This window comes from Paroedura picta, chromosome 12 (genome assembly GCF_049243985.1).
Source record: "Paroedura picta isolate Pp20150507F chromosome 12, Ppicta_v3.0, whole genome shotgun sequence".
Taxonomy (NCBI): domain Eukaryota; kingdom Metazoa; phylum Chordata; class Lepidosauria; order Squamata; family Gekkonidae; genus Paroedura; species Paroedura picta.
The window spans coordinates 49,744,161-49,771,427 of NC_135380.1; the positions used below are offsets into that span (position 1 = coordinate 49,744,161).

Below are 27,267 nucleotides of genomic sequence, written 5' to 3' on the forward strand. Positions count from 1 at the left end.
CTTTTATGCAACATAAGCTTATGGGCCCAGATGTTTTTTCTGTGCACGTTTGATTTTTGTGAGACCTGGCAGTGAAGTTAGAAGACCAGAACAAAGTAGGAGGGGTTTTTTTGCTTGCAAAAGTATTTTTGTCCATTTTGGTGTAGTGATTAGGAGTGCGGACTTCTAATCTGGCATGCCAGGTTCAATTCTGCGCTCCCCCACATGCAGCCAGCTGACTGACCTTGGGCTCATCACAGCACTGATAAAACTGTTCTGACCGAGCAGTGATATCAGGGCTCTCTCAGCCTCACCTACCCCACAGGGTGTCTGTTGTGGGGAGAGGAATGAGAAGGCGACTGTAAGCCGCTTTGAGCCTCCTTCGGGTAGGGAAAAGCGGCATATAAGAATCAACTCTTCTTCTTTTTCTCCATTTTTCCTTTTGGAGATCATCTTGAGCTTTTTTTTTTTTTTTTGCAAAAAGAAGATGGATTAATTTTTTAAGCCAGAGCAAAGAGCTGCAGAAAGCCTCTTTGATAGCTGTGCATCAAGAAACAACCCATGCTGACCTTTTGCAAAAGAAACACAGCTGTATGTGTGTGTTCGTGTGTGCGTGTGCGTGTGTGCGTATGTGTGTGTGTGTGAATTTTCTGGAGACCTTCTGGAATTAATCCACCAGCCAGCCAAGATGAATCAGAATGAAGGAGAAGCTAATTCCTCTGCAGCAAACAGGGAAGTGAAAACGCAACCTTTGCCCATTCTAAGTAACAATAACTATATTAGTTGGAAATTCAAGATGCAAAATGTATTATGAATGCATGGACTAGAACACATTATAAAGAAATATTTCCCAGATGAGAAAGCCCCAGAATATGAACTGTTTAAAATAGATAATTAAAATAGATAATTACGCTGCAGTGCTGGAGCTATTCAAGATTCTGAGACTGTTTCTAACTGTTAAATCAGCCAAGGAAATGTGGGGAAAATTAGAGGAGAGATATCAAAGTCCCAAAGACTTCTCTATGTAAAATTTCTGAGTACAGGACTCGAAGAGGGGAGCCGCTGGATGGCCAGCCAATCAGGCTGCAGAAGGACACAGCCAGGACAGATTACCTGATTAGCCAGTAAATGGTGAGGCCCAACTCCTCCCACTACCCCCTTGCCATTTTATTTATATGGTATAGATGCAGATGAGACCAGACAAGGCAGTTTTAAAGTATATTTTTAAGTATCTAAAAAACAATTTTACTAGCTAATAGAATAGGGGCAACTGGAAGATAAAACACAAAAAATACATCGCTTCCTTAGCTCATTCAGGAGCTCTATACCTTAGCAGTTACATGGTGAAGATTCAACAGTGGAGCTCTCCTCTGTCTAAAGCAGATCGCTTCTTAAATTTAGTGAGGAAAGAGAATTCTTCTCTTCCTGCTAAATTTGCAGACACAAGCATGAAGCAATGGCCCCTAAACAATTTTGCATATCTATGAACAGACCACAGGACCCACTCTGCCTGTTCCCCACTAGCAACAAACGTAAACAAATAGTTAACCCTTTAACTGACAGTCAGTGGCTGACTCTTGCTAAAAAACAAATTCTAACACTATTGATCCTCCCCCGGGCACTCCACTAACCCCCACCCTTCCCATTCACCTCCCACCCTAACTTTCGGTAGGCCAGCATCAGCTTGGGGGGGGGGGTCAGCAAAAGTTGCAGGAAGGGGAATCACGCACCCCTCCTCCATCTGCTGCATCTCCTGGGCTTGTCTGCTGTACTGCAGCCACCAGGTCTGGCTCAGGTTCTAGGCTGTTGCACTGCAGCATGGCTCCTGATTTCTGTGCCTTTGATTCTGTATCTAAGACTCCTTTGGGTGGGTAGAAGCAGTATATAAGAACCAGTTCTTCTTTATTTGGGGAAATTCCCCACTGTTTGTTTGTTTGGGGTTTTTTGTTAAGATTTGTCTGCAAACCTCAGGAGCACCCCAAGTTTGTAGAAAAATCTCTTTAGCCTTCCACGTGGCCCTGATCCATGGATTTAGCTACCTGTAGATGGGGACTATGCATGGCTATTATAATCCAAGATACCATTATAACACTGTAGCATTATAACACTATGGTGATGTAGTAACTACCTATTTCTTGAGTCAACAAAATCCTTACCGTGGTGCAGAGCAGGCTGCTGGCAGCCACTAGGCAATGGCCAAGTAATGTCTGCAGAATCTTTCCCTGTAGACTGGAAAGTAAAAACTCAAAGCCTGCAGCAGATCTGAACCAGGCACATCCCTCAGTAGAAGGAATCCCAAAAGACCACTGACTGCCCGTATGAGAGAAGTGCTGCACTGAAACACACCTGGACTATTGGAGCAAGGCAGGCAGCAATGAGAAAAAGGCCACCTTACCTGTATGTTGCACATTTCAGCTTGCAAGGCTTCCCCCTCACACGGATGTCCGCCAAAAGCAGGCCTGGGAGGAAAGAGGAGAATGTATGTGTGGCACAGGGGAAAATGTGAATGGGAGCCCAGACCTTGACGGCTCTCATGAGGCTGCTGACCCAGCCCAGGAAAGGCTTCCATCCCCCAAGCATGCCAAGGCTGGACACCAGACACACAGAAGAGTCCACACCAGAACAAGGCCACTCTGAGCCACTCTGCAGGGCCTGGGCAGCTGACCACTGGGAGTTAAGCAGGCCCTAGTATTATTTTGTTTCATTTGAATGTTGAGAAAGCATTGGCCAGTCTCTTGTGAGGAAGAGCCGTGGTCTGGGTTTCAAACTCTCTACCGTGAAGGACCTTCCCAGGCCAACAGAACTGTGGTGTTTTTCTCTAAAGAAGCTGGGAACTGTAGTTTTGAGAAAGTTCCAAGCCCCTGGGTCTACTCAGCTCTCTTCTCCCAGGCAACCCTGAACCCAGACACACTCCACATCCAGCCTGCCCCGAGCAGCTGGCCCGCTGAGTCCTCCCTTACCTGGGGTTGTTGCACTGCCGTCTTCGAACCACTACTCCCCCTCCGCAACTGCGGGAGCAGGCCATGAAAGATGTCCAACTGGACCAGTGTCCTGGAACTGCTGCGATGGGACCCAGGTCTGCCAAGGAGCTACAGCGGCCTTTGAAGCACCACTGGAAGGGAGGACAGTGGAGCTGTCAGCGGCAAGGGGCCCCATTGAGGAAGGCAGTGCATGGCTCCAGGGCAACCTTCTAGATCGTGGTGCTAGCACCACAGTGCAGAAGCAAAGAAGTTAAATGTGCTGGATGGTGAGAGACTGTGATTCTGGGGAGAACAGCAGCGGCAGCAATGTTGCTTTCAAGGGTCAGAACAAAGAAGGACATCCTCTAAAACAACCAGGTCCTGCCTACTTTCTGAAAACACTTGGTGGGCATCAAGAAGGGCATTGGTGGGCACCCTTGCTCTGGAACTTCACAAACAAGCCAACATGGCAATTACCTTTCTGAGTCAGATCCTAACATCTAATGCTGAGTTATCCTGCCCCTATACACAGGGGTTCCATTTTAGTTATTGTTAACTATTGTTAAAAGAAAAGAAAAGAAAAAGTGTTACAATTTAACTTCAATAAATTGGTACGATCTTTTTCTAACAGTAAAATGTCTTCCTTCAGACTGTGGTAATGTGGCCCTGAGCTGGAAAGCCCAGCCTGGCCCAACTGCATCAGGTCTCAGAAGCTAAGCAGGGCCGGCCCTATTAGCACTTGGGGGGGAGACCCCCCCCCCCAGGAATACTCGGGTTGTGATGCAATAACAAACCACCTTGGCACATCTGTTGCGCTGAAAACCTTTAAAATGTGATAGATAAATAAATAAATAAATAAATAAATAAATAAATAAATAAATAAATAAATAAATAAATAAATAAATAAATAAATGACTATCTAGCCTCTGCTTAAAAACTTCAGAAGGAGAACTCGTCACCTTCCAAGGAAGCCTGTTCCATGAGGAACTGCTTTAAGTGCCAGGAACTTCTTCCTGATGTTAAGCCGAAAATTCTTTTGAACTAATTTCAACTGGTCCGACCCTGTGGGGCAACAGAAAACAACTCTGCCCCATCTTCTATATGACAGCCCTCAAGTATTTGAAGATGGTCATCGTATCACCTCTTAGTTAAATAAATCTGCCCTGAGCCCACCTGCACCCAGAATAGAGTGAAAGGGCAGAATAAAAGTTGAGACATAAAATAAATAAATTAAGAAGAGACCTCATGAGGGACTCTGACCTGATATTATTTGTCAGCTAACTGTAACAACGAAGGCTGTGACTGGGGGTCCTGATGCCCAAATTATCTGTTCCACATATTTCTGGTAAGGATTTGGAGAATCAGCCGATCTCATGGCTTAAGTGCTGTCCCGCCCCTTAGTGTCTCCTTCTTCAACCAGCTTGCCTGTCTGTCCAGTGCCCAGCCAATCAGCTTCCATCCCACACCCCTGACCACCCCCTCCTCCTTCCACTTCCCTCTGAGGCTCAGAGGCTGCAGATCCCTGCTGCATGAGAGCTGCCCCTTCTGGTTAATTTCCTTCCTAAGGGGCCTCCAGCCTGCAGCCTTTCCAGGTCCTGGGGAGAGGGAGAGGCCATCCGCAGAGTTCTTCCATCCCACCCTCCCAATCTAGCGCCTGTTGTATTCCTGAATACAACAGACTTGGCTTCTAGTGTCATTCTGCAGCCGACACCTCCTCGGCCCTCCGAAGCCATAGCAACCAGACCCAGCTGTTACACATCAATCGGCCGAGTAGTCAGTGCCAGCAGAAGAGTGAGATGCATCTGAACACAATGAAGATCACACAGAGACCGATAGGAAGGAGCTGGTCATGTGCCCAGACTCAGCTCCAACACAGCCAGTATCAGACGACAGCCTGGAGATGGCTGCTGGCTCATTGTCAGCATAAACAGAACACAGTTGATATGGCTTAGTGGGAGAGTGACTGATTTCCCAGCTGGAATAATAGAATCATAGAGTTGGAAGGGACCTCATGGGTCATCTAGTCCAACCCCCTGCACTATGTAGGACACTCACATCCCAATCGCTCATCTACTGTAACCTGCGACCCCTTTGCCTTCACAGAATCAGCCTCTCCATCAGATGGTTATCTAGCCTCTGTTTAAAAATTTCCAAGGATGGAGAACTCGAATAAGCCTGTTCCACTGAGAAACCGCTCTGTCAGGAACTTCTTCTGGATATTTAGATGGAATTTCTTTTGAATTAATTTCATCCCATTCGTTCTGGTCTGTCCCTCAGGGGCAAGAGAGAACAATTCTGCTCCATCCTCCACATGGCACCCTTTTTATATTTGAAGATAGTTATCAGATCCCCTCTCAGTCGTCTCCTCTCCAGGCTAAACAGACCAAGCTCCCCCAACCCTCCTCTGGACACGTTCCAGTTTATCAACATCCCTCTTCAATTGGGATGCCCAAAACTGAACACAGTACTCCAATTGAGGCCGAACCAGAGCAGACTAAAGTGGTAGCATCACCTCCCGTGATCTGGACACGATACTCTGTTCGATACAGCCCAAAATCCCATTTGCCTCTTTAGCCATTGAGTCACACTGCTGACTCATGTTTAATGTATTGTTTCCTAAGACTCCTAGATCCTTTTTGCATATGCTACTGCCAAGACAAGTCTCCCCCCATCTTATATTGGTGTATTTGGGTTTTCTTACCTAAATGCAGAAGTTTACATTTGTTCCTATTGAACTTCATTTTATTCAGTTTAGCCCACTTCTCGAGCCTATCAAGATCATCCTGTATTCTGTCGCTGTCTTCAGTTGTGTTTGCTACCCCTCCCAGTTTAGTAACATCTGCAAATTTAATAAGTATCCCCTCTAATCCCTCATCCAAATCATTTATAAATATGTTGAACAACACAGGCCCCAGGACAGATCCTTGGGGAACTCCACCTGTCACTCTTTTCCAAGACGATGCTGAACCAATAACAGGTACCCTTGTACCCAGTTATTGATCCACCTGACAGAATTAGGATCCATACCGCATTTGCCAACTTGTCAACAAGAATATCATGTGGAACCTTATCAAAAGCTTTACTGAAATCCAGATAAACTATGTCCATGGCATTTTCCTGATCCAGCAAGGTAGTCACTTTCTTGAAATAAGAGATAAGGTTGGTCTGACATGACTTGTTCTTGCGAAACCCATGCTGAGTCTTAGAAATCACAGCTCTCAATTCCAGCTGCTCAAGGACCGAGTGTTTGATTATTTGTTCCAAAATTTTGCCAGGTACATATGTCAAGCTGACGGGTCGATAATTACCCAGATCCTCCTTTTTCCCTTTCTTGAAGATGGGGACAACATTTGCCCGCCCCCAATCGTCTGGCACCTCACCTGTTCTCCAAGAAGTGTCAAAATAATGGACAGAGGTTCAGAGATGATATCTGCAAGTTATTTTAGTACCCTTGGATGCAGTTCATCTGGCCCAAAAGACTTTGTTTCATTTAAAGAAACTAGGTCTTTGTGGACTGTTCCAACAGTGATCCTAGGCCACCATTCCCATCACCCGTGTTGTGTTACATTTTTGCCACATTGATGGTGGTGATGCCCAGTCTCTGTGGTGATGCCCAGTCCAGCTACCTGTTCTCATTCTTTGTTGAGTCCTTATCAAGGCCTGATCCTACTGCACTTGCACTAGCACTTATAGAAATGCAGTTCTACCAGCTGTACTTCTGGCTGCAACCACAGCATCCTTCTGTATATCCTTAGCAGAGACCTGTTTTACCTTGTTAACCCCACATTCAGTTCCATCCAAGAGCGGGATAAGAAGCCGCGTACAGCTGGCCAGGTCGTCTGCATTCGTATGACAAGAGAGAACTTCACACATATCCTGGAGGAGAAGTGAGAGAGAAATAGGGGGCACTTCAGTGCTCCTGAATGGAGGAGAATTCCTGTGTTTTGCCAGGCCGAACTCGGGGAGGCTTCAAGCAAGCCTCTCTCACACAGTGCTGTCAAACGTACAGAAAACTCACAACAGGCACAATTCTCACAATTCCCTTCTCACAATTTTTTTTAATGAAAGAAAGCTTTATTGGCAAGTACTATACGCTGGGGACTGAAAAGTCAAATCTGACCAGAGTTCAGATTTGCCTCTGCTTATCAATACAGTTCTCCCGCCCAAAACTTGACAGTTCCCAAGGGAGGGGGAGCAAGAGAAAAGCCATATGTGTAAGAAAAACAGGAATACATTCTCACAACCTTGAGGAGGTGACAACAATCCCAAGAGCCCACAACATGTGATAAGGTTAACATAACAACTATTCACTTTTATGGCTAGCACGGATACAGGTCTTTGGAGCAAGGAGGCGCCAAGCAATATAAAACAATATAACTGACATGGAGGAACTCAAGCTAATTTATGACAGAGATTCTACAATCCTGACATCCCTCCACACTAAGAGGACCTCCCCCACCCTAGCCGGCATCAACAGGGCGGGGGCAGTCAGGGAATGCTCGGTGGAAAGCCCGGAGAAGGCGAGGTGCTTTCACATTCTCTGCCTCTACCCACTCCTTGTCCCCTGAAGGGAAATCCTTCCAATCAACCAAATATTGGAGGCGACCCTTGTGCACACGAGAGTCTAAAACCTGGTTGACTTCGTAGTGGGTGTCTTTATCGATGTAGATTGGCACCGGCGTAGACAGTGGGGGGTGCCACACATCCGGAACAGGGGCCCTCCACAGCAGGCTGGAATGAAAAACCGGATGCACATTCCTGTAAGTTTTTGGCAAAGACAGTTCTACAGTTACAGCATTAATAAGTTTCACAATAGGAAAGGGCCCCACATATTTAGGGCCAAGTTTCTTGGACTTCTGCTGACAGCGCAGGTTTTTGGTGGACAAATAAGCCAGGTCTCCCACTTTCCACGCAGGCGCTGGTGCCCGTTTCTTGTCCGCCTGGGTTTTATAAGCCTGTTTAGCGTCCTTGAGGCTTGACACAATCACAGGCCACCCGGCCCTAATAGTCTCTGCCCATTTGGTGACTTCTGGCGCCTCGGACGAACTTAGCTCCCAAGTGGGGGCGCCCACCAAGTCAGTACCATACACCACCTTAAAAGGTGACACACCCGTGGAGGCATGGGCCCCGTTGTTATAAGCAAACTCAGCTAGAGGCAGCAGGGCAACCCAGTCATTTTGCTGATGGTTGATAAAACAGCGCAAGTATTGTTCAAGAATTTGGTTCACCCTTTCAGTTTGGCCATTAGATTCCGGGTGGTAGCCCGATGTTAGGGCTTGCTCCACCCCTAACAGTCTCAGGAGCTCCCGCCAGAACTTGGCAACGAACTGGGGGCCCCGATCCGTGAGGAGGCGCCTCGGGATCCCATGTAGGCGTATTATGTGGGTCACGAACATCGAGGCCAATTTGGCCGCTGAAGGCAGGCCCGCACAAGGAATAAAGTGGGCTTGTTTGGAAAATGCATCTACTACTACCCAGATGACAGTTTTCCCCTGACTGGGGGGTAAGTCCGTGATAAAATCCATGGTAACATTGGCCCACGGGCGGGAGGGAGTGGGCAGGGGCTGCAGCAACCCCTTTTTCTTCCCACCAGCGGGTTTGGAGACAATGCACGTGGGGCAGCCCTGCACGTACTTTTCCACATCAGCACGTAAAGTTGGCCACCAATAATGTCTCCTGACCAGGTGCAGAGTTTTCACAAACCCAAAATGTCCAGCGGTTTTTGCATCGTGGCAAAGTTTCAAAACGTCCCCGCGCGTCGCCGCCGGGACATAGAGACGTTCCCCCTTAAAAAACAGGCCCCCCTTCTCAGTCAGGTCGGGGCAGAGGGAGCCAAATTCAGAGTCCAGTGACACCTCCTTCTGGACCCATCCCCCCGGGATTGAATTTCCCTGCTTGGTTTGGCTGCGCGTCACTGCGGCCATTCCCAGTTGGGCGGGGGTAAAAGCTGAGTCCACCAATGGGTCGCGCTTGTTATTATACTGGGGCAAGCGAGAAAGAGCGTCTGCCAAGAAGTTCATTTTGCCCGGCAGGTGCTTGAGAGAAAAGTTGAAGCGCGAGAAAAACTCCGCCCACCGCATTTGCTTCGCCGAAAGCGAGCGGGGCTGCTTGAGCGCCTGGAGGTTTTTATGGTCTGTCCAAACTACAAAGGGAACCAATGTCTCCAGGTGGCTAAGGCCAATTTTACTGCAGCCGCCTCTTTTTCCCAAATCGCCCAGTTTCTTTCTGCCCCGGAGAATTTTTTTGACAGATAGGCCAACGGGTGCAATTTCCCATCCACCCCCTCTTGGAGGATCACGGCCCCCATTGCCACATCCGAGGAATCCACTTGCACGGTGAATTGCTTAGCAGGGTCGGCATGGGCCAGCACCGGCTCAGAGGTAAACAGAAGCTTCAGATTCTCAAAAGCTTCCTGACACTGGGGGGTCCACTGGAGTGGGGCGCCGGGGCGGTTCGCCATCTTCCCCCCTTTTTTTGTTTTTAACAAGTCAGTGAGAGGCAGCGCCACTTTGGCGAAACTGGGAATGAACGTTCTGTAAAAGTTTGCAAATCCTAAGAAACTTTGCAGCTGTCTCCGCGTGCGGGGAGGTTCCCAGGACAGCAAATCCCGCACCTTGCCTGGGTCCATTTCAATCCCCGCTTGGGAGACCCGGAAACCCAGAAATTCCACCGCATCCCGGTGAAACTCACACTTCGAAAGTTTAGCAAACAACTGATGCTTCCGCAGGCGGCGGAGCACCTCGCGGACCAATTCAGTGTGCTTGCCCACATCCTCAGAATACACCAAAATATCATCAATGTACACCAACACCCCCTGATACAATAAATCATGCATAATTTCATTAATCATGTTCATGAACACGCCCGGAGCGCCGGCGAGGCCGAACGGCATGACAGTGTACTCAAATTGGCCCAAGGGGGTGTTAAAAGCAGTCAAATATTCATGCCCCTTTTTTATCCGGACTCGGTAATAGGCTTCCCTCAAGTCCAATTTCGTAAAAATCCGTGCCTTCCCCAAGTGCCCAAGCAAGTCTTTTATCAGAGGCAACGGGTAGGCATTGCAAGTAGAAACAGCATTCAGCCCTCGGTAGTCCGTGCAGAGGCGCAAGGACCCGTCTTTCTTTTTCACGAAAAGAACCGGGGCCGCCAGGGGCGAAGTGGCAGGTCTGATGAACCCTCGGGCTAGGTTTTTGTCCAAAAACTCCCTGAGTTCAGCCATCTCCCTCGGGCTCATTGAGTAAAGTTTGGCTTTAGGGAGGGACTCCCCTTTCTTTAACTCGATGGCACAGTCAGTTTTACGGTGGGGAGGAAGCTGGTTACACTCAGCTTCGGCAAACACATCTGCAAAGTCTCGATACTCCGGTGGGAGAGCCGCTTCCCCTGTGGACCCCACCGCGGCCACGACCCGGTCGTTTAGGGAGGGCTGGGACCGAACGTGCTGCTTACAACCGGGAGAGGAAAACTCCACTGTTCCTTTTTTCCATTTCACCGTGGGGTCATGCTCCCTCAACCAATCCAGCCCCAGGACACACGGGAATGCTGAGTGGGGTGCTACCAGGGGTTGAATCTGCTCCCAATGTTTCTCTACGTCCAAGTCCATCGGGCGCGTCTTTACGGTAGCTTCCCCCCCGGGAGCGCATTTCCCATCCAGCTGGGTGATAGGTAGGGGCTCACCCAAAGGCACTCTGCCCACCCCCAGAGTCTCGGCTAGTGCTGGGCTTACTAGAGTCTGGGTACACCCTGAGTCCACAATGCAGCGAACCCCCACTGTCTTCCCGGACTTGGGATTGGAGAGGGTTGCGGGCAAGAGTATCAGGGGGGGATCACTCACCACACGTTTGCCCCTGTTGGAGGCCTGCTGGCCTTTACAGCAGACCGTCTTCGTTTCCCGACTGCTCCTCCGCTTGATCTTCGCCATCCTGGCCACTGCCCTCCTCCGATTCCTCCACAATCGCCGCGGCACCGGCTGGGACCAGCAGAGACTTGGCACTTTTCTTCGGGACCGTTTTCTTGGCAGGTGAAGCTTTCGGAGGGGTACTGCCCGTTGCTTTTGCACCGGTCGCCGTCTTCGATGGGCATTGCGCAAGGAAGTGGCCAGCCTGACCACAACCCAAGCACAACCCCTTCTCCATGCGCCGAGTGCGCTCGGTCGGCTCCAGCTTCGCCTTCGGCTTGGCCTTCACGGGAGTAGAGGTTTTAGCCCCTGCCTTCCCCGCAATTCCTTGATACTCCGCAGCCCTTTCCAGGCGACTCTCCATCTCCCCAGCCAGCTGGACCCATCCGGCCACAGTGAGGGGGTCTTCCAGAAGGAGGCACTTGCTGGACAAGTCCCCAGAGAGGCCCCCCACAAACGCGTGCACACGTTGGGGCTCGGTCCAGTCCGGCACCGCTGAGGAAAGCTCCTTGAATTCCCTGGCATATTCAGCCACCGTCAGTTTCCCTTGCTTCAGGGCCTTGAGTTTCTTCTCTGCCGTCTCCTTTTCGAACGGCTCTACGTACATCTGGCGCATGGTTCTCAGGAAATGGTTGTAATTGCGGATGGCTCTTGGGTTGTACCGGTACAAGTCCATGAACCATTTTGCTGCCTTCCCCTCCAGGGCCTCTCCCACGAAGCGCACACGCTCGGCATCATCATGGAAGGTGAACCCCATGTCCATCATGTAGGCTTGGAGGTGCACCAGGAACGAAGGAAAGGTCGAGGGGTCCCCCGAAAATTTAGCTTTGAATTTGTAGGTGCTCCGCATTTCCACTCCCCGGAGGTGGGGAGGCAGCCGTCCCTGGCCCCAATCCACCGGGGCCCTCGCTCCACGGCCGATGCCTCGACCGACTCCTGCCGCCGCCCTCGCCTCCGCCGCGGCCCGCGCCGCCTCCGCGGCTCGCGCTGCTGCTGCCGCCGCCTCTCGCGCCACCGCTGCTGCCGCTGCCTCCGCTCCGGCAACGTCCGCTGCTGCCGCAGCCGCTCCAGCCGCTGCTCCAGCGCCTTCGCTGGAGGTCCCAATCCAGGCCCTCTCCCTGTTCCATATAGGTGTTTCCTTCGTCCTGCATGTTGGCAGGCGAAAGGAGTTGTGAGATTTGACTTAATGTCAAACGTACAGAAAACTCACAACAGGCTTCTTAATGAAAGAAAGCTTTATTGGAAAGTACTATACGCTAGGGACTGAAAAGTCAAATCTGACCAGAGTTCAGATTTGCCTCTGCTTATCAATACAGTTCTCCCGCCCAAAACTTGACAGTTCCCAAGGGAGGGGGAGCAAGAGAAAAGCCATATGTATAAGAAAAACAGGAATACATTCTCACAACCTTGAGGAGGTGACAACAATCCCAAGAGCCCACAACATGTGATAAGGTTAACATAACAACTATTCACTTTTATGGCTAGCACGGATACAGGTCTTTGGAGCAAGGAGGCGCCAAGCAATATAAAACAATATAACTGACATGGAGGAACTCAAGCTAATTTATGACAGAGATTCTACAATCCTGACAAGTGCCCCCTCCACAAGCGCTCCAATCTACCATGAAAGGATGTGGCAGGCACTACAGGGCCAATGGACTGGAACATTCTGAAGTGCCACAGACATGGGAGCTTCAGAGGCAGCCGTGTTGGTCCACAGTCAAAGAGCCAGATTTGAGTGCATGAGCACATAGAGACCAGAGCAAGTTTCAGGGCTTGATTTCCCGAGAGTCAAGCTCCCTTCCGCAGCAGAAGTAGGAATGGAGATCTGTGGTTTCTTATGAAGATGGGAGGGGTGTTACAAAGAAAGGTTGCAGAAGTTCAATGAAAAAGGTAGTCAATTTGGGTAAAACATGTGAAATATCATTAAGTGGTCCAGCTGTACTAACCATGTTGTGCCGGGCAAAAGTGCAGGCAGAGGCTGTGCCCCCAAAAGCGATCTTGCACTGTTCATCCGCCCCGTAATACAGGCCGGGCTTCCCTCCTGGGATGCTGTCCTTCAGGTCCGGCAGGTCACTCAGGCAATCTGCTTGACCTGTCCTGGGGAGGAACAACAAAACAGACGGCAAGAGGAGTTGGGGAGGCAGCATTACCACGATGGGTTCATTTGAGGACATTCATTGAGCCATTCCCAGCACTGGGCTGCTGCTACATCTGAGGCAGGAGGTCCCACCATTGTTTGTCAGCTGCCTGCCCAAAAGTATGTGTTCAGAAGCCCCAGCAGACCAAACACCAGCCAGCCCCGTTACCTGGCAAAGGCAAGGAGCTGCTCTCTACTACATGCAGACCACGCTAGATCCAAACTGTTGAGATCTCCTTCAGGGCTCATAATGTGTCCACTCCCAGAGCACTGGTTACCTTCTCCATCATGCTGGATCCCAAGGCTGTGAAAGAGGAGCAGAAGGGGGAACAGGAGGAGGAATTTTAATATGTGCTTTTATAAACCCTCAGTACATCAGGAATTCCTGGATAGCCCAGTTTTGCCTGAGCTTCTCAGCAGGGCAGGCCATGGTTGGCACTTGGTTGAGAAGCCAACAAGGGAAGCCCTTGCCTGACCTGTGCCCAATCTCATGGGCCATGGTGACTCCCAGGTCAAATCCAGTGTCCTCAGTGATGATGCAATTCCAGAGGGTAGAACAGGCCCCCCCAAGCTGGGTGACACCCCGCACCTGATGGTCCCCATCTGGTGACTCCAGGTCAAACCTAAAAAGAGAGAGAGACCCAGAGGAAGAAAGCTGAACCAGCTGACTTGCCCTGTCCTGTACTGAGAGAGCTCTGATACCATTTCTGCACAAGAGCAATCCTCCGCATTGGCCCTCTGAAAGAATAGAACAATGCAAAACATTCCACACATAATTTTGCTTTCCCAGTAGATCTACATTTCATGCCCCCTTCCAGTAAGGAATTCTCAAATTTGACTTTGGTTTCCCGCCATGCCACTATTTTGTGTATTCAGTGTTGCATGTTCATCTCACCTTCCAGTCTCTCATCCCCTCCTCACATTGATCCCTGAGCAAACCAGCTTTTTTTAAAAACCCAGTGTTGATTACAACACAGTTTTTTCACCATTATAACAGAGCAACATTATAACATGGGAACAAAACACGAAATGACGTTATATTGTAGGGACAAAACAAGCAGCAAGGTTTCATAAATGAGCTCCCAGGAGGGCCCTGCCGGAGATCTCCCAGTTCCACAGGGCCTGTAAGATGGAGCTCTTCCGCCAGGTCTTCGGTTGAGGACAGGGCAATTAAGCTCTAGTCCCCGCCCCAAAATGACCAACTGCCTGTTCTCCCAAGGTACGAGGTAGCCCATTGAATGGGGGGGGTCTTTTTTCACTGCTGAGGAGGGATAAGTTTTTTCTATTTTATTGGAGGGATTTTACTGTGTTACCTACCATGAGCCAACTAGTCTGGGAGTGGCAGGCTACAAATTAAATAAATAATAAAATAACAAAAGCCTTCATGCCATGCACTTGTATCTTCACACCCCCTTCCTCTTTAGCTTTTTTTGTGGCAGTGTTATGATGCCATAATTCTGTATATGCAAGGGGGGGGGAAGGAGGTTCCGTTACTATTGTAGTACATGAGGAAGCATTTAGCATGCTTCATAATTAGTTTGATGATCAAAATCATTTTCATAGTTGATGACTAAGGCAATTAGGGACAAGGATCTGGCTGAGTCTGCTGAGTCTGCACCCACATGAGTCTGCACCCAGGCTGAGTCTGCACCCACATATTTCTCAGGCTTTGTCCTGCTGATTTCTGTTCGAATCAGACTCTGATCTTTACAAAGATCATTTCCCCCAATTGGAAAGAGCATTAATATCAGAAGTAGGACACTCACAACCCTCTCGCTCATCCACTGTCACCTGCCACCTCCTTGAACCTCCACAGAATCAGCCTCTCCGTCAGATGGCTCTCCAGCCTCTGTTTCAAAATCTCCAAAGATGGAGAACCACCACCTCCTGAAGAAGCCTGTTCCACTGAGAAACCGCTCTGACTGTCAGGAACTTCTTCCGGATGTTTAAATGGAATTTCTTTTGAATTAATTTCATCCCATTCGTTCTGGTCTGTCCCTCCGGGGCAAGAGAGAACAACTCTGCTCCATCCTCCATATGGCAACCTTTTAAATACTTGAAGATGGTTATCAGATCCCCTCTCAGTCGTCTCCTCTCCAGGCTAAACAGACCAAGCTCCCCCAACCTTTCTTCATATGTCTTGGTCTCCAAACTCCTCACCATCTTTGTTGCCCTCTTCTGGACAAGCTCCAGTTTGTCTACATCCCTCTTCAACTGGGGTGCCCAAAACCGAACACAGGACTCCAAGGGAGGCCAAACCAGAGCAGAGTAAAGTGGTATCAATAACCTCCCATGATCTGGACATGATACTCTGTTTGATAAGTTACCGGATCCACCTTTTTCCTTTTCTTGAAGATGAGGACAACATATGCCTGCCTCCAATCATCTGGCATTTCACCTTTTCTCCAAGAAGTGTCAAAAATAATGGACAGAAGTTCTGAGATTACATTTTTTTAACTTTTGAAAATGATGTATTTTAAAAACATGAGCTGTATAAAAACAAAATAAATAAATAAACACTCCGGCATGGGGGGAAAAGACCAGCAGCCAGCCTTGAACTCATAAAGCTAGGGCTTCAAGGCAAGTTATTTACTTCCTGTTTCCCTATTCAGAACATTCACTAGCTTTGCAAGCCTTCACAAACTTTGCAAGTTTCCCCCTCTCCCTGCCCAAACATGTGCAGCAGATTGGAAGACGACCACTGCATGTTCATCTTTAACTCCTTCTGCTAGGGATGATTAATGCAGTACTTAAGCGGCCAGGAAAAGCAGGAAAATACTTCCATCAACCAATCAGGAGAAACCTCAGCACAATGTCAGTGCTGGAGGTGTGGCTACAGTGGGTGGGGAGGGGAAAGCCGAATGAAGCAGCCCACCTGCACCCAGAATAGAGCGTCATGAACTCACATTTCTCTGATGAAGTGGGGGAAATCCACTTTTGGATATGCTGGGGAATAAGTAGTTTGACTCCAGGCTGCTCACCTGTGCAGATGAGGGGGAAAATCCTGACTGGAAATCAGTGTCAAGTGTAGAAGGATTTATTTATCTGAACCCCACCATCTCTAAAAGCCCATAGTTTCAAATCCACACTCCGCTATAGAAGCTTGCTAGGAACTTTGGCCAGTCACACACTGTCAGCTGAACCTACCCTGAGGGGTTGTTGTGAGGATATAATGTGAGAGAGGAGAACCTCATCAGCCACTTTGGGGAGAAATGTGGGGTAGAAATGGAGCGTACTATTACATAAATAAAAGTATCTTTGTTACCTGGTCACATAGAGAACAAGATCTGCATGGTTGGGATCTGAGTCCTTCTCAGGGTTGATCTTCCTGGCCCAGTCACAGACACTGAGGATGGAGGAAGTCAGGTTGGGGGTGATGCTGATGCCTTCCTGGGATAAAAGCAGCAGGCCGCCCGCAAGCGGGATTTGCATTTAACTCGTCTATCATGGTGTGCATTTTCTTCATTTCCATTATTTAACACATTCATACTCTGTATTCCATGCTTTATTAGAGACCACTGGTACAGTGTGAAACTACTTTCCCTCCTCTTAACCAACTAGGCTGAAATTCTCAAAAGTTGTAGTCCATTTTCAAATTCAGTTATAAAAATGATATGGAAGAATGAGATGTGGATTAGATTTTCTCCAAGCACATGCATGTGATCAAACCCAAAATCAGCTCATGGCCTGTGACCTTAGGTCCTCTAGCCCTCTTCTCTTCTGTGCCCAAAAAGGGCTCTAAGCACACAGCTGCTAACATGGGTTCCAGCCTCAGGCCATGAGGTGCATCAGAGTCTAGATGGAACTCTCTGTTTGGGGCAATGGTGCTCTGTATCCTTGGTGCTTGGCAGCTAAGTGACGGCGGAAGCCATTCAGCCAACTGCATTGCTCAGTTTTGTCCTGCTGCCATTAAGATACACATTAAGATACACAGTAAAGGTTAAATATGATCAATAAGCATCTTCATTTTATTCAGATTTTAGACTGGTGGTATTTCCAGATTGAGTTGAATTTTAGATTCTTTAAAAAAATATTACTGTGTTATTATTGAGGTTGAGTGGTCTTCAGACTGTACATATATAACATATTTTGTCTGAACTGGCTATTCTGTTGCTGGTCTAAACCTTGGTGCTTGGGGGGCAACAGTGGGAGTTTCTAGAGTTCTGGCCCCACTGGTGGACCTCCCGATGGCCCCTGGGGGGGATTACATATGCCACCTCAGATCTATTCAGGGGAGGTCCCACAACAAAAAGGAGAAAATATCCTGACCCAAATCAGGAACCCACCCCCAAAAAGGGAAATGTGCTCAAGCCTCAGTAAAGTACAGCGTGTTGTAAAATTTAATATTAATATTTATTAAAATTAAAAACCCAAGGCTTAAAATATAGCCTCGTTAAAATCCAAGTGTACATTGATACCATCACTGACCAGATGCATTTCAGCATCTCTGCCTTTCTCAATGGTCAGGCATAAATAAATAAAGAAGCAGACATAAAATACAGGAACACAAATGTTAAATATACAGTTGGCTCCTTTACATCCAGTGATATAATACGTTAACTATGTTAACTATGTAGGACACTAAGGACCTTAATCGATTCTATGGACCAGAAGGCCAGCTAAAATTCTTTGAGCTTTAGTCCAGAGGAGCACTTCCAGTGCTGAGTGAGTGTCCTGTAGGAGCCAGCCTTTCTCCTAAGTATGCTGAGATCTTTAATAATATTTAATTTTACAACGCATTTTACCCTACGCAGGCTTAAGCCCATTTTCCTTATTTTTACCCTTTTTGGGGGTGTATTCAGGGGAGGGACCTGGTCGATGTTTGCCATGAGGCCTGGCAGAAGAGCTGTTTTACAGGCTCTGTGGAACTGCAAGAGCTCCAATAGGGCTCTCAGCTCTCCCAGGTGCTCAATCCACCTGGCGGGGGCCAGGGCCAAAAAGGCCCTAGCCTTGGTCAAGGCCAGGCGCACCTCTCGTGGGCTGGGGACTACCAGCCTGTTCTGATTCGCAAAACGTAAAGCACTGCTAAGGGCATAAAGAGACCTGGCCCACAGGTACACTGGATCCAGACCACGTATGGCCTTAAAGGTAAAAACCAAAACGTTAAACTTGATCCGGAACACAACTGGCAACCATAACTGCCATTGGCCTAATCTAACATGGCTTCTCTTATGCTCTTGTATCTTTTTCTGCTGTTTTTGCTTGGTGCTTGTGGGGCAAGAGTGGGAGAGCTTCAGGAGTTCTGGCCCTGCTAGTGGACCTCCTTATGCCCCCCTGAGGGGGGGTTGTTTGGCTACTGTGTAATGCAGAGTGTTGGAGTGAATGGGCCATTGGTCTGATCCAACATGGCTTCTGTTATGTTCATGAAGAGCCCGTGGACAAGCTCTACCTAGGGTCACCAACCTCCAGATGAGGCCTGAAATTCTCCCGAACTACAATTTTTCTGCAGACTGCAGAGTTCAGTTTCCTTGGAGGACATGTCAGCTCTGAAGGGCAGACCTTTTGCATGCATACATCCCCACAACATTCCCAAGTCTGCAGAAATTTTCCAAGAGAGAGTGGGAAACCCTATCTGCCTCGAACGGATTTTACCACCTCCGGCTCTGTGAGGACAATCATTCGGATCAGGTGAACCCTGAGCAGAACTCCCAATGACACATCTCGGAGCAATTCAGCACCCTGCAGGAGGAAAAAATACCCCAAAAAAGGTTAAAGGAAGCTTTTTTTGGTGGATACTTAAAAGTAGCATATTCAGATAGGCGTTGCCCTGGTAAAGGAAGCTGTATTGAAACTATTCTGCATCTCCTATTGTTCCCCTTACACAGATACCTGTACAGAATATTTAAACGTTATCCTGGAAAACAAGACAGGATTTTCTGACTCCTCTCTCTTGAATAACTGCCCATCTGAAGCCACTGAGAAAGAGGAGGGGCATTCTTGCAAGGCCTTATAAAGCTGTGGCATGAAAAGAGTTAGTCAGTTTTCTGTTATGAGTATTTTTTTTCACTTTTATTTATGAATTTTGCGTGCTTAATTTTATTTCACATGCCAATATATGCATTTTAAACTCATTCTTATGCTGTGTGTGTGTGTGTGTGTGTGTACATACAACACACACACACACAAACGTAAAAAAAAGCCCCCTTCAGTCAGGAATGCAGTGGGCACTCGTGGGGTCCTAGAGGGGGTAGACAGGCAGACAGAAAGAATGGAAGGAAGGAAGGAAGGAAGGAAGGAAGGAAGGAAGGAAGGAAGGAAGGAAGGAAGGAAGGAAGGAAGGAAGGAAGGAAGGAAAGGCAGCCTTGCACCTCCGCCCCCCCCCCCGCCTCCCCAAGGTCCCCGCGCATGGCTAGGACGGAGCAGACTGAAGGTCAGGCAGGGAGAGCAGGGGGACTCCCCGCCATTCTCTCTGGCTCGACTTCAGTGTGCAGCCTCCCAGCTGAGTCGCAGGATCCACATGGTCCCCACAGTACAGCTGGGATGGAGCACACTGAAGGCGAGGTGGAGAGAGCAAGGGGACGCCCCGCCATTCTCTCCAACTCAGCTTCAGCATACTGCCTCCCAGCCGAGTTGCGGGATCCATGTGGTCCTCTCTTCCTCAGCGGCATCGGCGGCACATCATACTTGAGGGAAATTCCCCCCCCTGCCAGCTTCCCACTTGGCTGAGAAGCCCACTCACCGCCTTACTTAGGTGGCAAGAGGGCTTTTCAGCCCAACAGGAATGGAGGACCCCACACCCAAGGCACTTACATGTGTCCTGGGGAGCATCCAGGGGCAAACTGCCAGCTGGGTAGGTGGGAGTGGGCATGGCCTCTGCGAGGCAGGGCCCAATCACAGGTCCTGCCTTGGACAGGCCACGCCCACTCTCCACTCACTTAGCCCTTAGCAAGTTATTATAATAGCTCATTGTTAAAGATTTTAGTTCTGCAGTTGAACACTTTTTATATGGCAGTGGCTAATGCAATAAAACCTGCATGGTGTCTTCCCTGCCATGGATCAGGGCCATAGCCTCTCTTCTCCCCTCTTTTCTCTCCACCTTTTACAGCACAAGGATGGTGAGATTGAGGCATCAAAGGGTTGAGGCATGAAGGAAGGTTGCATTGTGCAGATGCAGCTCTAAGAAAATGGAGCCAAGAGACCTGGCAGGAACTAAGAGCACATACATGCTCTCTGGGCCTCCATGGAGAGAAGAAGAAGCCCAGTTCATCCTTCTCCATCCAAGCCTTGTCCCTTTCTCAACTACTGTCTCTTGGCCCCCATGGCTACTCCTATTGCCCCCCGCCCCCGCTACTGCACAGGACCACAAAGGAAGCAGCAGCAGGTGAATCGGATCCCCCTCCTCCTTCGCTCCTTCCAACACACTCTTGGCAAGGGCCTTTTTTTACAAAGTGAGTTTGGCTGATGCAGTTCTTTAAGGACTCTTTCCACTGCGTGGGGCCCTCCACCCGCAGTCTGGCTACTCCCACTGCAGTTGTGCTCTGCTGGGGCCCCACAAATCCTTAAACTGGCTCTGGTCCTAACAGTTTGCATGACAGTTTGACCCATGGAAGCCAGTCATGCAGAACAGGGAGAGGGGAACCCAGAGTGCTGTGAGGTCAGCAGGACAGAGGCAAGTTCTGCTGGACGTCCCGGGGGGAGGCTGGGTGAAGGGATGCCCCTTCCATTGGCAGCCATGTGTTCTAGCTGCACCACTGCCAAAAAACAGGCCAAGATCACTCACAATGTTCAGATTGGTGAGGATGTACCTCTCCGTGTCTTCTTGATGGAACCGGAAGACGTCTGGCCCCACCACAACAAGCAGCTCCAGGTGTTTCACAGTCAACTCAGCTCCTCTCTGGACCCGGGATAGAAGCCGTCTTCCTGTGGCACGGAGAGTATTTGGGGAGGAAAAAACATCTGAGCAAAAGTCTGAATGGCAGACAGATGCTCTCCGCATCAGGATACTGTGGTAGTTCTAGCATTGCCTTTTGAAAAAGCAGGCTTCTAGACCTCACCAATGAACCGAGAGCCCTGCAGAGCAGTGAACATGTTTGTTTAATTCCCTGGGGAAATAACTGAGGGAGGGGAGTTGGGGGGGGCAAGGTCATGTTAAAATTCCCCACACTGCCCTGCCCACCCCCTCCGGGCTCTCCTGTGGACCAACTAGAAGACTACCTGGCAGTTCTGTTGCGTGGTCATGGGGAGTCTTGAGAACAATGTGAGGCTTGGGCTGAGGCAGGCCCTCCAGCAGCTTCCAGTGTTTGCTTCTTACAGGCCAGATAGGAACCTTCTCTCCAGGGAACATGGCAACTTCTTGCTGCAGGAAATACAATCCCACCCTTACGTTATCAGCCTTGATTTACAGTGCAAGTTTGTGTTCGTTTTTTTAACTAAGCAGTAATGGACAGTAGAGCAAAAGAAAGAAGCATCTAAATTATGGAAGGAAAATTTTCTTGTGATAGGCAAACCAGATACAGGCCAATAATTCTGTGGCTGCAGCTTTTAAGCTCAACTTTCAGGTGCTAGGGAGTCCATTTCAGATCAGGAAGGGAGCACAGGGTATGTGAGGGAAAAGGAGCCTTCCTCAAAGGGATGCCAATCCCCAGGGTGGGACCTGGGGATACCCTGAATTAGGCTAAAGAGATCAGTTCCCCTGGAGAAAATGGCTGCTTTGGAGGGGGGACTCCATAGCATTATCCTGCACTGAGGTCCCTCCCCGCCCCAAATCCCACCCACTCCTGGCCCCACCCCAAAATCTCCAGGTGTTTCGCAACCAAGAGCTGGCAACCCGACTTCCTTGAACCATTTTCCCAATCTGAAATGGCCCCCTCAAAGGTGGCTAATCGGTTGTTTTCAAGAGCCCAAAGTCTTTGTTGCCAGCAACATTACTAGACCTCAAATTCCCATAAGGTAGAGAGATGACTAATAAATGTTTTAAATAAATTTTAAAAAACCAAGCTCAGTCCCAAGGCACATATTTGAATCTATGGCTGCCCAGCAGAGTTTCCTGCCTATTCCCCCAGCCTTTCTTTCCTGATCGACTGCTCCGCAGAAATCCTGCCCAAAGTCACTCAGGCTAACTGGATTGCCTGTCAGGGGCTGCATCATTCTGGGCTGTGGCGGCAGGGGAGGAAGGCTGAGGCTGAGATAAGGCTGCCAACCTCTAGGTAGTTAAGCATGAAGACTGTGAGAGGTAAAGGTATAACGAAAGTGTCTAGTTATTTTGTAATTGTTAGAACTTCCTTATTTTAATTTGTTTATCAAGAACAAGAATTAAACGGTTTCTGGTAACATTGATTTCATATATAAAAATAAGAAATTTGAATGTGATCTGAGAGATCATTCTCAGCCTACTGGTTTCAAGAAGCAAGTTGGTTGGCAAGAACCCATTGGAAAGAACAGATTATGACACCTCCTCAGCTCCAGAGAGTGCTGGATCCTCCAGGTGTCAGGATCAGCTCCTGCTCTCTGCCCTGTTTGAGTTCAGTGAACCTAAGAGACTCCATCTGGTGTGCTTTGTCCTTGTTACCTTTCCCGTGTAACCAAAATGCTTATGACTCTGTAGTATCTCTTTGATCCCCCCCTCCTTTGATCCCCCCCCCCGCTTTCACACTGCATAGTCTCCCTGCTGTGATACATTGTTGCCAGTGTCCCTGTAAACATCTTATCTGTAGCCTGGGGCGCCGGCCTGACCAAGGCCGTGCTAACTCTGGCACCTTGGCAGGAAGCCTGGGATGGCACCTGGGTGAGGAGTGACCCATCCCCTTGGGAACGGTTCAGGTTTCAGCGGGAGAATTGTATTGATAACTGCTTGCATCCCCGATATCGAACAGTCTTTTCAAATGTTTAAGTGTTCAGATCTACTTCCAAATAAAGCTTTCTTTCTATAGAAGCCTGGTTGTGAGTTTTGTCTGCCCTTGACACCAGGGAGGAAAGTCATTCCTATCAATTCAGACAGACAAAATCTGGGCTGCAACATTCACCTTCGTCTTTTTAGCCCAGCACCACAAACCATCAAGATGTCAGGAAACATCATTTTTAATTTTTTTTCTAAAGAGCTAACATTGGAGGTAAAGGACATTTTAAATTTGGGCCTAAATTTTGTTCCAACCCCCAGGTATAATGTTATGAGAACAAGAGTAGATTGTTATAACCCAATTAGGCAGTTAAAACTGAGTTTATTGCTTATGGATAAGATAGACACTGAGGCACATCCTTTTATACCCAATTCCACTTTTGTTCCCAGTAATGAGGGCCATTCTGCACAGCTGGTAGAAATCCGTAATCAACACTGAATATTCCATTGCTGTGTATTGTAGCGTTCCTTCGTCATTTCATACCTGGCCAAAAACTCTGGTCCATTCCGCGCAAGTTTAATGCAGCAGGAGTGTGGCAAATTGAAATCACTACTAATATGCAGTTATGCACAACGTCATACACAATCTGCCACATTCCTGAAACAGACCCGTGAAAAGCGCTTCGTTGTAGCACTTCCAGGGAAATCCCAAAAAGTGGATTCACCCTCTGGAAAGCGCTACACTCTTGCAAACAATCTGTAACAGTTGCGAAAAAGTTCTGTGCGTTACCATTGTTGTGGTTTCAGCAAAGTCCCTCTCCCTAGCTCTCTCCTCTAAACTTCCGGCGAAGCGATCGCCATTTTTTTTTCTTGGAGCGAGTGGAGAGCAATGAACCAGCAAGCCTTCATTCACCCAGCGAGGCAACTCCGGCTGCAGTCCCTCCACTGCTTTAAAGCTCGCCTCAAGTCACCAAGCACAACACAGCCCCGTTTGCAAGTTCCCTTTATTTGTGGCCGAAAATCACGCCCGTGCACGGGGGGGGGGGGATTTTGTTTTCACTCGGGGGAGCGTGGCAACGATGAAACGGCAGCTCACACACCAGCTGCCAGCTAGATGGATCTCTACGTTAGGAGGAAGCAAGGAATCAAGGCATATTCATTGCAACGTGTGTTTTTCTTTTTCTTAAAGACAAAGGGGCTTTTCCGGAGCATGGTAACAACCGCCCATTGTCTGCTCGTTTGATTGACGACTAGGGGCGGGACAAAGCATGGAAAAATCGCTTCCTCTCTAGCGATTTTTGGTGAGACTGGAAATCTGTGGGAAATGATTGAAACGCAACTGGATTCCATTACAAAGGCAGGTATGCGTTACGCCGAATTCCACTATTTAAAATTTGTTTTTTTCTTTCCAAAAGCAATTTGCCACATTGAACCTTGTGCAGAATGGGCCTCTGTTTTCTAGCGAAACTCTTTCTCTTCCAGCATTCCTCACCTACATCTGGTCCTTGCCGAGGAGCAATGAAAACGCCACAACCGGACAACCAATCAGCCTCGGCTAGCCACAAAAAGCCCGCCTCCCCCCTCCTTTAAAAAAAAAACCATTGAAATAATCATTGCAACGCAATTTCATTTGTTCACAGAGGCATTGGTTATCTCTCACAGCTCCGTCTTCAAATTTTGATAGTTTCATAGTGCAAACTTATATTTAGAGACTGCTGAGCAAATCTTCCCAAACGACAATCCCTTCTCAAGCAAAGAGGTGATGCTTTGGGGCCAAAAGTGTTGTCAGTGACAGGGAAAATTTATGCCTTGGAGAGTTGATTCCAACTGTGGTCTCTGCCCTTCCCTGGCAGTTAACTTGTGGCAACCTAATCCGCCCCCCCCCATCCACTTCCAGCAGCCAGAGGGGACCTGTCAGCCCTGGGGGGGGGGGGGATAACCTGTAGTTTCCAGCCAAAAACAAGGCGGGGGTAACCTGGACTTTCCAGTCATTCATCTCCAGACTAGAGGGATCGCTTCTCCTAGGGAAAAGGTATGCCTTGGAGAGCTGATGCCAATTGTAGGCTCTGCCTTTCCATGGCAGTTAACTTGTCTGGATCTGGCAACCTCACCCCCCCCCCATCCCCTTCCAGCAGGGGGGGGGGGGGTTACCTGTAATTTCCAGCCATTCACAAACAAAAAACAGGGGGGTATTTTACTGGAGTTCTACATGCACCCCCCAAATGAAAAAGAACAAAAAATACAAGGTGACACACGCGCTCACGTATAGAGCAAGGGGGCAGCCAGATAATTGAAAGGGTTCTGAATAGACTTGCGATTATGCGTTGCTACTCAACATTCTCCATTTTTAAAAAACACCCCCCCCCCGTCCCCCGGAAGCCATGGAGGCGGGACCAGGGGAGGGACATCTCTGTGGTGAAATGAGTACTGATGACACCTCCTCACTGAAACCTAACGGGTGATTGCGCCATCTGTCGTGATTTTGCCCAGGGGAATGCAGTTTAACCGATTTCCCTACTTCCGCTATAAATTGGCAGATAGAGCGAAACTGGGACGGGAGGCTGAGGGCATCATCTGAAACCATGATTTTAAAGCGAGAGCATCTGGTAAGGATTTCGCTGAAATTCCCTCGTGCAAAATGGCCCTGAGGATCCAGCGATTCAGGTTTTCAATAAATTGGTTATGGCTGATACACAAAAACTGGAATCAGAAAAAAAGAGGATGGTGATTTAACATGTCTAAAGAAGCTCACATGACTGTAAAGGAGCTTAGTAAACATGATGTAGTAGTTTTTAAAAGTTGATAGTGGAGCAGTGGTTCATTCCTTACATTGCTGGATTCTGGACTGAGGTCCTGTGGTTTGGTAGGAAGGACTCAGATAGAAACATACTTACCCACCCAGGACGGTGTGCAGTTGGAGTTGCACACAGCCACCAGATGTGGGCCAGTTGTAAAAGTGACCAGTAGAAATGGGGAAGCCACACTAGTCTCCCCCATCTTCTCCTCTGGTAGTCTCCTCGGACTGGATTATGAATCCATTATCAAGGGACTTGACCTTTGGGAAGAGTGGATTGGATGAAGGTCTCCATAATTCACTGTGGCCCCTGGGAAGACCTAAGACAAAAGTGAGCTTTCATTCTTGGAGGATGACTCTGTTAAAGACGGTTGAGATACAAACCGAGAATAATTTCTAGGCTATCTATGTTGAAATCCCCAGTCCAAGCTTATATAAACAAATTTCAACATATGAGAACTGATTGTTTTAAATATAATGCCTTGTTAATCAGCTCACGGGGCAACTAAAAAGTTGGGAATTATTTTAAAAAGAAGGGAAGAGTATTGGTTGGTTTGAATATTTGCAAAGAATGGCAAAGTTTAAATTGAAGTTTAAGGAATAGATAAGCCCCATTGGTGACATGACAGAATTTGAAACCATTTTATGCCAAGGACAGTTATATAAGCTACTGTTGAAATATGAGATTGAGGCTGAACACGTTAAAAACTGTATGATTAAGAACCTAAATCATAATGTTTCTTTGGAGGAATGGGAACAACTTGGGAGGGGGGAGGGGGGGAATATAAAACTCACAAGATGTCAATTATTGAGGGAAAACTGGTATAAAATGTTTTATAGATGGTACATAACACCAAAAGTGATCAGTAAAATGTCTAAGCAACATGATGGTAAATGTTGGAAGTGTTATGAAAAGGTTGGTTCTTTTTATCATATGTGGTGGAATTGTGAGAGGGTTAGAAAATTTTGGATCAAAATTCATGCTGTATCAGAAAAAATGTTTAACATTAAGTTCCCCATGTATTCTGAATAAGTGTTGTTAAGCTTTATTCCTGTCAACCTCCCTCATAACACTGAACAACTCTTTTTTATGCGACCAGAGTGGTGTGAATTGTCATTACCCTTTACTGGAAACTTTTGGAGTTACCCAAGGCAACAGATTGGCACAACAAACTTCAAGAACTTTGTAAGATGTCTAAGCTGATGAGCTTAGTAAACAGAAGACCCTTTGAAGAATTCCAAGATCCCTGGCACTTCTATGTAGACTATATGGATAAGTAGCTTTAAAATGTGTACTGTTAGATAATTGAAAATGGAACCATTATTGTGACTTTTCTGTATTATCTTTTTGTTTTCTTTTATATGTCTAAATTGAAATTAAGAATTTTTTAAAGGGTGCATGGTTCATACGCTACATGCCATCTTTCAGTGTTCCTTGCACAAACCTGCTGTTGCAACCCAGCCCAGTTAACGGATATTTGCGTGCTCTGGTTGCTGTTTGACCAAAGCCAGATAAAGCCTGCCTTCCTCCAAACCAGCCCAGAGAATCAGGTGAAAGACAACCATGTTCACAATCAGGCGAAGAGAACAACCATGTCCCCTCTCAGCCTCTTCTGCTCCAGGCTGAACCTTCCCAAGCCCCTCATCAGTCTTTCTTCATAGGGCTCAGTCCCCAGGCCCCAGATCTTCCTCGTCCCTCTCCTCTGCACCCTCCGTTTTGTCCAC

The 27,267-nt window shown here is 48.0% G+C and overlaps 1 protein-coding gene across 6 annotated transcripts in view; it reads right to left on the bottom strand.

The window, feature by feature from the left end:
* The window catches only part of ADAMTS13 (ADAM metallopeptidase with thrombospondin type 1 motif 13), an 89,651-nt gene that overhangs the window by 50,350 nt on the left and 12,034 nt on the right, over positions 1–27,267 (bottom strand). For 3 of the 6 annotated variants that reach the window (XM_077306741.1, XM_077306739.1, XM_077306744.1), the window contains 10 exons: positions 21,128–21,269; positions 20,694–20,833; positions 18,566–18,652; positions 16,239–16,363; positions 13,450–13,596; positions 13,143–13,277; positions 12,783–12,933; positions 6,711–6,815; positions 2,940–3,091; positions 2,375–2,438 (listed from right to left, as the gene is read on the bottom strand). In XM_077306741.1, the coding sequence (XP_077162856.1) occupies positions 2,375–2,438; positions 2,940–3,091; positions 6,711–6,815; positions 12,783–12,933; positions 13,143–13,277; positions 13,450–13,596; positions 16,239–16,363; positions 18,566–18,652; positions 20,694–20,833; positions 21,128–21,269 (1,248 nt within the window). Of the gene's footprint in view, positions 1–2,374; positions 2,439–2,939; positions 3,092–6,710; positions 6,816–12,782; positions 12,934–13,142; positions 13,278–13,449; positions 13,597–16,238; positions 16,364–18,565; positions 18,653–20,693; positions 20,834–21,127; positions 21,270–27,267 lie in introns of those variants that run through there. The other 3 variants (XM_077306740.1, XM_077306743.1, XM_077306742.1) reach the window with 3 other exon arrangements.